This window comes from Geospiza fortis, unplaced genomic scaffold (assembly GCF_000277835.1).
Source record: "Geospiza fortis unplaced genomic scaffold, GeoFor_1.0 scaffold492, whole genome shotgun sequence".
Lineage (NCBI taxonomy): Eukaryota > Metazoa > Chordata > Aves > Passeriformes > Thraupidae > Geospiza > Geospiza fortis.
The window spans coordinates 31,357-42,537 of NW_005054846.1; the positions used below are offsets into that span (position 1 = coordinate 31,357).

At 48.7% G+C, this 11,181-nt stretch overlaps 1 protein-coding gene across 1 annotated transcript in view; it reads left to right on the forward strand.

Annotated features, from left to right (window-relative positions):
- ANKRD52 (ankyrin repeat domain 52) overlaps positions 1-11,181 on the forward strand; it is a 39,165-nt gene that overhangs the window by 19,268 nt on the left and 8,716 nt on the right. The window contains exons 12-31 of the mRNA XM_031065529.1: positions 2-95; positions 1,422-1,493; positions 2,482-2,683; positions 3,840-3,927; positions 5,287-5,404; positions 5,541-5,624; positions 5,710-5,793; positions 5,879-5,962; positions 6,048-6,131; positions 6,217-6,300; positions 6,386-6,469; positions 6,555-6,638; positions 6,724-6,807; positions 6,893-6,976; positions 7,062-7,145; positions 7,231-7,314; positions 7,400-7,451; positions 8,605-8,692; positions 9,543-9,626; positions 10,845-10,990. Coding sequence (XP_030921389.1) covers positions 2-95; positions 1,422-1,493; positions 2,482-2,683; positions 3,840-3,927; positions 5,287-5,404; positions 5,541-5,624; positions 5,710-5,793; positions 5,879-5,962; positions 6,048-6,131; positions 6,217-6,300; positions 6,386-6,469; positions 6,555-6,638; positions 6,724-6,807; positions 6,893-6,976; positions 7,062-7,145; positions 7,231-7,314; positions 7,400-7,451; positions 8,605-8,692; positions 9,543-9,626; positions 10,845-10,990 — 1,868 coding nt within the window. The remainder of the gene's footprint in view (position 1; positions 96-1,421; positions 1,494-2,481; positions 2,684-3,839; positions 3,928-5,286; positions 5,405-5,540; positions 5,625-5,709; positions 5,794-5,878; positions 5,963-6,047; positions 6,132-6,216; positions 6,301-6,385; positions 6,470-6,554; positions 6,639-6,723; positions 6,808-6,892; positions 6,977-7,061; positions 7,146-7,230; positions 7,315-7,399; positions 7,452-8,604; positions 8,693-9,542; positions 9,627-10,844; positions 10,991-11,181) is intronic.

Genomic DNA, 11,181 nt, shown 5'->3' on the forward strand with positions numbered 1-11,181 from the left:
TGGACAACGGTGCTGACCCCTCCCTGCGGGACAAGCAGGGCTACACCGCCGTCCACTACGCGGCCGCCTACGGCAACCGGCAGAACCTCGAGCTGGTGAGGGCGCCAGGAGAGGGGAAATCAGCCCCAAAAATGGGGGAAAACACCTCCAGGAATGGGGGAAAATATCCCCAGGAATGGGGGAAAACACCACCAGAAATGGGGGAAAATCAGCCCAGCAATGAGGGGAAATCGTACAGGAAATGGGGAAAATCGCTCCCAGGAAATGGGGGGAAAACACCCCCAGAAATGGGGGAAAATCAGCCATGAAATGGGGGAAAACACCTCCAGGAAAGGGGGAAAATTGCTCCCAGGAAAGGGGGAAAAACACCCCCAGGAAAGGGGGAAATCACCCCCAGGAAAGAAGGAAAACACCACCAAGAATGGGGAAAACCACCCCCAGAAAATGGGGGAAAACACCTCCAAGAATGGGGGAAAAAATCCCCAGGAAAGGGGGAAAACCATGCAGGAAATAGGAGAAAATCATCGAGGAAAAGGGGGAGAATCGTTCCCGAGAAAGGGGGAAAAACACCCCAGAAATGGCGGGAAATAATCCAGAAAATGAGGGAAAATAATTAATAAAATAGGGGGAAATCACCCCCAGGAAAGGGGGAAAATCATCCAGGAAAAGGGGGAAAATCTCCCTGGGGAAAGGGGGGAAAAAAACCCCAGGAAAGGGGGAAAATCCCAAGTGGGAAGGAGAAGAAATCCCAACCAGGAAAGAGGGGAAATCTGAGCTGGAGAGAAAATTCGAGCTGGAAAACTCAAAAGTGAGAGAAAAGATGGGAATTCGAGTCAGGAAAAATGGGATTTTTTGGAATAGCCCATCCCAAATTTTTGGGGTTTTGGGATTGGGATTTTTGGAGTTTTTGGGGTTTGAGGGTCAGAGTTTTTGGAGTTTTTGGGGTTTCGAGGTTGGAATTTTGGGGCTTTTGGGGTCAGATTTTTTGGGGTTTTGGGTTGGAGTTTCTGAAGTTTTTGGGGTTTGAGGGTCAGAGTTTTTGGGGTTTTGGGTTGGGATTTTTTGGAGTTTTTGGGGTTTGAGGGTCAGAGTTTTTGGGGTTTTGGGTTGGGATTTTTTGGAGTTTTTGGGGTTTGAGGGTCAGAGTTTTTGGAGTTTTTGGGGTTTTGAGGTTGGAATTTTGGGGCTTTTGGGGTCAGAGTTTTTGGGGTTTTGGAATCGGGGTTTTTGGGGTTTGGGGGTTGGGATTTTTGGAGTTTTTGGGGTTTTGAGGTTGGAGTTTCTGAAGTTTTTGGGGTTTTGGGGTCGGAGTTTTGGGAGTTTTTGGGGTCAGAGTTTTTGGGGTTTTTGCCCTTCTGCAACTCAGGGTGGATTTGGGGAGCTCCGGGGTCAGTTCTGGATTTGGGGTTTTGTCCTTGCAGCTCCTGGAAATGTCCTTTAACTGCCTGGAGGATGTGGAAAGCACCGTTCCAGTCAGCCCTTTGCACTTAGCTGTGAGTGCCTGCGGGTCCTGGAAGGGTTCCTCAGGGGTTCTGGGCTCCTGCAGGTCCTGGAAGGGTTCCTAAGGGTCCTGGAAGGGTTCTGGAGAGTCCTGGGAGGGGCTCCTGCTGGGTCCTGATGGTCCTGGGAGGGTTCTGGTGGTGTCCTGGGCTCCTGCTGGGTCCTGGAAGGGTTCCTAAGGGTCCTGGAAGGGTTCTTGGAATGTCCTGGCCTCCTACAGGTCCTGGAAGGGTTCCCACAGTGTCTTAGGAGGGTCCTGGAGAGATCCTGGAAGGGTTCCCACAGTCTTGGGAGGGTTCTGGAAGGGTTCTGGAAGGGTTCTTGGGGTGTTCTGGGTCCTGGAAGGGTTCTGGAAGGGTTCTTGGGGTGTTCTGGGTCTTGGAAGGGTTCTGGAGGAGACATTTCTGGTGGGGACATTTCTGAGTGCTTAGGGGGTACTTTGGGGACACTTCTCAGTGCATGAGCGGGACATTTCTGGGTACCTGAGGGACATTTATGGGTACCTGAGGGACATTTTGGGTACCTGAGGGACATTTTGGGTACTTGAAGGACACTTTGGGTACTTGAAGGACACTTTGGTTGCCTGGAGACATTTCTGGTTACCTGAGGGACACTTTGGATGCCTAAGGGACACTTTAGGTACCCAAGGGACACTTTGGGTACCTGAAGGACACTTTGGGTCGCTGGGTGACACTTTGACTACCCAAGGAACACTCCAGCTACCTGAGGGACACTCTGAGTACCTGGGGGACATTTCTGGTTACCTGAGGGACACTTTGGGTACCTCGGTGACACTTTGGGTACCCGAAGGACACTTTGGGTACCTAGGGGACATTTCTGGCTACCTGAGGGACACTTTGGGTACCTTGGGGACACTTTGGTTGTCTGGAGGAACCTGAGGGACATTCTGAGTACCTGAGGAACACTCCAGCTACCTGAGGAACGCTTCCACCTGCCCACCTGCGTGTCCCCTGTCCCCAGGCCTACAATGGTCACTGTGAAGCCCTCAAGGCTCTGGCTGAGACGCTGGTGAACCTGGACGTGCGGGACCACAAGGGCCGCACCGCGCTCTACCTGGCCACGGAGCGCGGCGCCAGCGAGTGCGTGCAGGTGCTCACCAGCCACGGCGCCTCCGCCCTGGTCAAGGAGAGGAAGAGGAAGTGGACGCCTCTCCACGCTGCAGGTGGCACCTGGCAGGGTTCCTCAGGGGTTCTGGGCTCCTGCAGGTCTTGGAAGGGTTCCCAAAGTGACTTGGGAGGGTTCTCGGGATGTCCTGGGAGGGTTCTGGAATGTCCTGGGAGGGTTCTCAAGATGTCCTGGGAGGGTTCCTGAGGGCTTCTGGGCTCCTGCAGGTCTTGGAAGGGTTCCCAAAGTGACTTGGGAGGGTTCTGGGAGGGTTCTCGGGATGTCCTGGGAGGGTTCTGGAATGTTCTGGGAGGGTTCCTCAGGGGTTCTGGGCTCCAGCAGGTCTTGGAAGGATTCCAGAAGTGACTTGGGAGGGTCCTGGGAGGGTTTTCAGGGTGTCCTGGAAGGATTCTGGAATGTCCTGGGAGGGTTCTCGGGGTGTTCTGGGTCCTGAGAGGGTTCTTGGTGTGTCCTGGGAGGGTTCCTGAGGAGTTCTGGGCTCCTACAGATCCTGAAGGCATTCCCAGAGTGTCTTGGGAGGGTCCTGGGAGGGCTCTGGAAGGGTCCTGGGAGGGCTCTGGGCTCCTGCAGCTCCTGGAGGGCCTTGGGAGGGTTCTCAGGGTGTCCTGGGCTCCTGCAGCTCCTGGAAGGGTTCCCAAAGTGTCCTGGGAGGGTTCCTGATGTGTTTTGGGTCCTGCAGGGGATGGGGATGGGGCCGTACAGAACCCAGAAACCCCAGGGGTTCATCCCCTTCCTGAGGGTTTGGGGGTTTCTGACTTGTCGTCCCTTTTTCCTTGTCCCTCGTCCTTATCCCCTTTGCTCATCTCTCTTTCCTTGTCTCTCTGCCTCATCTGTCTTCCTCATCCCTCTTCTGCTTCTCCGTCTTCTCCCTTTTCCTCCTCCCTTTTCCTCCTCCCTCTTTTCCCCATCCTTGTTTTTTTCGTCCCTTTTCTTTATCCCTCTTTTCCTTGTCTCTCATTTCCTCATCCCTTTTTTTCTCATCCCTCTTTACCTTGTCCCATTTTCCACCTCCCATTTTTCCTCCTCCCCTTTTCCACCTGCCATTTTCCACCTGCCTTTTCCTCCTCCCGTTTTCCTCCTCTCATTTTTCCTCCCTTTTCCTCCTCCCTTTTTCCACCTCCCTTTTTCTCATCCCTTTTCCTCCGTTTTTCCTCCTCCCCTTTTCCTCCTCCGTTTCCCGTTCCTGTGCCCAGCTGCCAACGGGAACACGGATTCCCTGCACCTCCTGATCGACAGCGGCGAGCGGGCGGACATCACCGACGTCATGGACATCCACGGCCAGTGAGTGCCGCCAGGGCCACCAGAGCCACCAGTGCCACCAGGGCCACCTGGGACAGGCAGGGCCACCTGGGACAGGCAGGGACACCTGCTGGAAGGTCCCAGCTTGAGATAAGAACCAAGGGAGATCCCTCAGCAACTCCAGCACGGCCAAAACGGGGTGGAATTTGGGATATTTGTTGAGTTAATTTGGTTTATTGGTGATGAAGTCATGGTGGGATCATGAGAAGGGAAATGGTTCCAGAGGAGCTTCTCCTGACCCTTCCCAGCTCCTTCCTGACGCATGGGGGCTGTGCTCAGTCCATCCCACGTCCTCTGCACAAGAACCTGCCAGATTTTGCTGCTTAAATATCTTACCCCAGAGGTGCCACCACCATCCTGAGTGTCCTTCACCTCCATTTCTGTGTCCCTCACCACCACTCCCAATTGTCCCAACCCCTCCGGACTCTTGGTGGTCTCCATGAATTCTCCATCCCATCCCTTTCCCCTCCAGGCTCTTGGTGGGCTCTATAAATTCTCCATCCCCACCATCCCAACCCTCTATGTTCTTGGTGGGTTCCATGAATTCTCCATCCCAACCCTCCAGGTCCTTGGTGCTCTCCATGAATTCACCATCCCAGCCCTCCATGTTCTTGGTGGTCTCCATGAATTCTCCGTCCCAAACCCCTCCATGTCCTTGGTGCTCTCCATTAATTCTCCATCCCTTTTCCCTCCATATTCTTGGTGGGTTCCATGAACTCTCCATCCCAACCCTCCAGGTCCTTGGTGCTCTCCATGAATTCACCATCCCAACCCCTCCATATTCTTGGTGCTCTCCATGAATTCACCATCCCAACCCCTCCATATTCTTGGTGCTCTCCATGAATTCACCATCCCAACCCCTCCAGACTCTTGGTGGTCTCCATGAATTCTCCGTCCCAAACCCCTCCATGTCCTTGGTGCTCTCCATTAATTCTCCATCCCTTTTCCCTCCATATTCTTGGTGGGTTCCATGAACTCTCCATCCCAACCCTCCAGGTCCTTGGTGCTCTCCATGAACTCTCCATCCCAACCCTCCAGGTCCTTGGTGCTCTCCATGAATTCACCATCCCAGCCCTCCATGTTCTTGGTGGTCTCCATGAATTCTCCATCCCAAACTTCTCCAGGTCCTTGGTGCTCTCCATGAATTCTCCATCCCTTTCTTCTCCATGTTCTTGGCGGTCTCCATGAACTCTCCATCCCAAACCCCTCCAGGTTTTTGGTGGTCTCCATGAACTCTCCATCCCAACCCTCCAGGTCCTTGGTGGTCTCCATGAACTCTCCATCCCAAACCCCTCCAGGTCCTTGGTGCTCTCCATGAATTCTCTGCCTTTCCCCTTGCAGGACCCCTCTGATGCTGGCCATCATGAACGGCCACGTGGACTGTGTCCATCTCCTGCTGGACAAGGGCTCCACGGCCGACGCCGCCGACAAGAGGGGCCGGACCGCGCTGCACCGGGGGGTGAGCGGGGGGCCAAGTGGTGAGAGCCTGATCCGCTCCAAAATCCAAATGGTCCTCTTGTTCTTGTGGAGTTTTGGGGTTTTTTTGGGTTTTGGGGGCATTTTTATAGGGATTTTTTGGTGGTGGTTTTTTGGAGTCCGTGGTGGACTACAGCGGCTACTCGCCCATGCACTGGGCCTCCTACAGTGGTGAGAGCCTGATCCGCTCCAAAATCCAAATGGTCCTCTTGTTCTTGTGGAGTTTTGGGGTTTTTTTGGGTTTTGGGGGCATTTTTATAGGGATTTTTTGGTGGTGGTTTTTTGGAGTCCGTGGTGGACTACAGCGGCTACTCGCCCATGCACTGGGCCTCCTACAGTGGTGAGAGCCTGATCCGCTCCAAAATCCAAATGGTCCTCTTGTTCTTGTGGAGTTTTGGGGTTTTTTTGGGTTTTGGGGGCATTTTTATAGGGATTTTTTGGTGGTGGTTTTTTGGAGTCCGTGGTGGACTACAGCGGCTACTCGCCCATGCACTGGGCCTCCTACAGTGGTGAGAGCCTGATCCGCTCCAAAATCCAAATGGTCCTCTTGTTCTTGTGGAGTTTTGGGGTTTTTTTGGGTTTTGGGGGCATTTTTATAGGGATTTTTTGGTGGTGGTTTTTTGGAGTCCGTGGTGGACTACAGCGGCTACTCGCCCATGCACTGGGCCTCCTACAGTGGTGAGAGCCTGATCCGCTCCAAAATCCAAATGGTCCTCTTGTTCTTGTGGAGTTTTGGGGTTTTTTTGGGTTTTGGGGGCATTTTTATAGGGATTTTTTGGTGGTGGTTTTTTGGAGTCCGTGGTGGACTACAGCGGCTACTCGCCCATGCACTGGGCCTCCTACAGTGGTGAGAGCCTGATCCGCTCCAAAATCCAAATGGTCCTCTTGTTCTTGTGGAGTTTTGGGGTTTTTTTGGGTTTTGGGGGCATTTTTATAGGGATTTTTTGGTGGTGGTTTTTTGGAGTCCGTGGTGGACTACAGCGGCTACTCGCCCATGCACTGGGCCTCCTACAGTGGTGAGAGCCTGATCCGCTCCAAAATCCAAATGGTCCTCTTGTTCTTGTGGAGTTTTGGGGTTTTTTTGGGTTTTGGGGGCATTTTTATAGGGATTTTTTGGTGGTGGTTTTTTGGAGTCCGTGGTGGACTACAGCGGCTACTCGCCCATGCACTGGGCCTCCTACAGTGGTGAGAGCCTGATCCGCTCCAAAATCCAAATGGTCCTCTTGTTCTTGTGGAGTTTTGGGGTTTTTTTGGGTTTTGGGGGCATTTTTATAGGGATTTTTTGGTGGTGGTTTTTTGGAGTCCGTGGTGGACTACAGCGGCTACTCGCCCATGCACTGGGCCTCCTACAGTGGTGAGAGCCTGATCCGCTCCAAAATCCAAATGGTCCTCTTGTTCTTGTGGAGTTTTGGGGTTTTTTTGGGTTTTGGGGGCATTTTTATAGGGATTTTTTGGTGGTGGTTTTTTGGAGTCCGTGGTGGACTACAGCGGCTACTCGCCCATGCACTGGGCCTCCTACAGTGGTGAGAGCCTGATCCGCTCCAAAATCCAAATGGTCCTCTTGTTCTTGTGGAGTTTTGGGGTTTTTTTGGGTTTTGGGGGCATTTTTATAGGGATTTTTTGGTGGTGGTTTTTTGGAGTCCGTGGTGGACTACAGCGGCTACTCGCCCATGCACTGGGCCTCCTACAGTGGTGAGAGCCTGATCCGCTCCAAAATCCAAATGGTCCTCTTGTTCTTGTGGAGTTTTGGGGTTTTTTTGGGTTTTGGGGGCATTTTTATAGGGATTTTTTGGTGGTGGTTTTTTGGAGTCCGTGGTGGACTACAGCGGCTACTCGCCCATGCACTGGGCCTCCTACAGTGGTGAGAGCCTGATCCGCTCCAAAATCCAAATGGTCCTCTTGTTCTTGTGGAGTTTTGGGGTTTTTTTGGGTTTTGGGGGCATTTTTATAGGGATTTTTTGGTGGTGGTTTTTTGGAGTCCGTGGTGGACTACAGCGGCTACTCGCCCATGCACTGGGCCTCCTACAGTGGTGAGAGCCTGATCCGCTCCAAAATCCAAATGGTCCTCTTGTTCTTGTGGAGTTTTGGGGTTTTTTTGGGTTTTGGGGGCATTTTTATAGGGATTTTTTGGTGGTGGTTTTTTGGAGTCTGTGGTGGACAACAGCGGCTACTCGCCCATGCACTGGGCCTCCTACAGTGGTGAGAGCCTGATCCGCTCCAAAATCCAAATGGTCCTCTTGTTCTTGTGGAGTTTTGGGGTTTTTTTGGGTTTTGGGGGCATTTTTATAGGGATTTTTTGGTGGTGGTTTTTTGGAGTCTGTGGTGGACAACAGCGGCTACTCGCCCATGCACTGGGCCTCCTACAGTGGTGAGAGCCTGATCCGCTCCAAAATCCAAATGGTCCTCTTGTTCTTGTGGAGTTTTGGGGTTTTTTTGGGTTTTGGGGGCATTTTTATAGGGATTTTTTGGTGGTGGTTTTTTGGAGTCTGTGGTGGACAACAGCGGCTACTCGCCCATGCACTGGGCCTCCTACAGTGGTGAGACCCTGATCCGCTCCAAAATCCAAATGGTTCTTCTCACTTTTTAGGGTTTTTTTGAGTTTTTCTGTGTTTTGGGGGGTTTTTTTCTGGGGTTTTTTGGGGTTTTGTTCTTTTTTTTTTTTCTGGGTTTTTTGGGTTTTTGGGGCATTTTTTCTGGATTTTTTTCTGGTTTTTTGGGTCCGTGATGGACTACAGCAGCTACTCGCCCATGCACTGGGCCTCCTACAGTGGTGAGAGCCTGATCTGCTCCAAAATCCAAATGGTTCTTCTCACTTTTTAGGGTTTTTTTGAGTTTTTCTGTGTTTTGGGGGGTTTTTTTCTGGGGTTTTTTGGGGTTTTGTTCTTTTTTTTTTTCTTTTTTGGTTGGTTTTTTTTTTTTTTGGTTTTTTTTTTTTTTGGGGCGATTTTTTGGGTTTTTTTTGTGGCTACTCACCCATGCACTGGGCCTCCTACAGTGGTGAGACCCTGATCCGCTCCAAAATCCAAACGGTTCTTCTCACTTTTTGGGGTTGTTTTGGAGTTTTTCTGGGTTTTGGGGTTGTTGCCAGCTTGGACTGGATGATCTGGGGGGGATTTTCCAGGATTTTGGGATTTTTGGGATTTAGGGAAAAGCTGCTCCAAGCTGCTGTTCCTGTCTCGCCAGGGCACGAAGATTGTCTTGAATTGTTACTTGAACACAACCCGTTTGCATACCTAGAAGGAAACCCCTTTACTCCATTGCACTGTGCAGTGTAAGTGACACCCCAAAATAATTCTGGGGTTTGGAGCCCCAGGATGGGCTGAAAAGGGAATTTTTACCCCAAAATAATTCTGGGGTTTGGAGCCCCAGGATGGGCTGAAAAGGGAATGTTACCCCAAAAATAATTCTGGGGTTTGGAGCCCCTGGGATGGGCTGAAAGGGGAATTTTACCCCAAAAATAATTCCAACAATTCCAGGCCTTGGAGCTCCCAAAAGGGAAATTTTACCCCCAAAAATAATTCAAATAATTCCAGACCTTGGAGAGCCTCTTGGATGGGCTGAAAGGGGAATTTTACCTAAAAAGAATTCCAGGCGTTGGAGCCTCTGAGATGGTCTGAAAAGGGAATTTTACCCCAAAATACAAATATCCTCAGGCCTTGGAGCCCCTGAAAGGGAAATTTTACCTAAAAATAATTCCAATTATTCCAGGCCTTGGAGCCTCCAAAAGGGGAATTTTACCCCAAAATAATTCCAATGATTCCAGGCCTTGGAGCCTCCAAAAGGGGAATTTTACCCCAAAATAATTCCAATGATTCCAGGCCTTGGAGCCTCCAAAAGGAGAATTTTACCCCAAATATCCTCAGGCCTTGGATCCCCCAAAAGGGAAATTTCACCCCAAAATAATTCAAACAATTCCAGGCCTTGGAGCCCCCAAAAGGAGAATTTTACCCCAAATATCCTCAGGCCTTGGAGCCCCCAAAAGGGAAATTTCACCCCAAAATAATTCAAACAATTCCAGGCCTTGGAGACCCCAAAAAAGGGGAGTTTCACCCCAAATATCTGCAGTTCCTGGGCTGTTGTGCCCAGCCCTGCCCTGACCTCCCTTCTCCTCCCGTTCTCAGAATTAACAACCAGGACGGCACTGCTGAAATGCTGGTGGAAGCATTGGGTGCCAAGATTGTTAATAGCAGAGATGCCAAAGGAAGGTGAGATTCAATGGTGTCTTTTCATTATTAATTTCTTAATATTGTAATTCATTAATATTTTAATTTATTAGTATTTTAATTTATTAAATTTACTTTTGTGATATTAATGTATTCGTATCTTTAATTTATTTTATTAATATTATTTATTAATAATTCGCTTAATTATTATAATAAGAATTGTGTATTTATTAAAATATTTTAATGATTTCTTAGTCATTTATTAGTAATTTTAATGTATTACAATAACTTCATTAATATCAATTTATTAATCATTTATTTGATGATTTAATTTTTATTATAAGGATTGTGTATTTATTAAAAGAGCCCAGCAGGGCTGCACCCAAGATGGATCAGAGTCACGAGGTTTTGATAGAATTATAAAATTATTTATAATATAAATAAATAAATAAATAAGTCGATAAATAAATATATTACAAATATATATATATATTATCCATTTATTTATTTATAAAGGCGATTTACTTATTTATTATACTTACTTATAGAAAGGACATTATTTATTTTTTATTTATTTATACTTTTCAGTCCCTGAGGCTGTAGGTGGTGCCTTGGGAGGCTCCTGGAACAGACACAGACAGAATTAAAGGATTAAATTTTGTAATTTTTAAATGAATTTATTAAAAGGATTCACCTTGGGCAGTATAATAGCCTGGCCAAGACTACACCCAAGATGTATGAATAATATGAATATTATGAAAATGTGAAAGTTAAAACAAAAGGCATCACCACGCCCATTGAGAAAATACAAAATGTGTTAAATAATTTTTTAAATATAATAAAATAAAATAAAAATGAAATAAAAATCAAATTTTTTTTAAAATATGAAATAAAAATATATTTTAAAAATATGACATGAAAATATGAATATTATGAAAATACGAGCATCACCATCCCCACGGATAAAATACAAAATTTATTAAATAAAAATTTTAAAAATAGAATAAAATAGAATAAAATAAAATAAATGAAATAAAAATATGACTATTTTAAAAGGATGAAATAAAAATACTAATATGAAAATACGAGCTCAAAAAATATGAATATTATGAAAAGATGAACTAAAAAAAAAGAATACTGTGAAAATATAAAAACTGACTCTTTAAGCATCACCCCCTCCTCCTCCCTGCCCCTGGATTTTGGTGGATTTTCGTGGATTTTGGTGGATTTTGGTGGATTTTGGTGGATTTTGCCCCCCAGGACCCCCCTTCACGCTGCTGCCTTCGCAGACAACGTCCGTGGTTTACAGCTGCTGCTGCGCCACCAGGCCCAGGTGGACTCAGCCGACAAAATGGGCAGGACCCCCCTGATGGTGGCATCGGAGAACGGGCACACGGCGGCACTGGGTGGGTACCGAGGGTGGCACTGGGTGGGTACTGAGGGTGGCACTGGGTGGGTACCGAGGGTGGCACTGGGTGGGTACTGAGGGTGGCACTGGGTGGGTACCGAGGGTGGCACTGGGTGGGTACTGAGGGTGGCACTGGGTGGGTACCGAGGGTGGCACTGGGGTGGTACCGAGGGGGGGACTCGGGGGGGG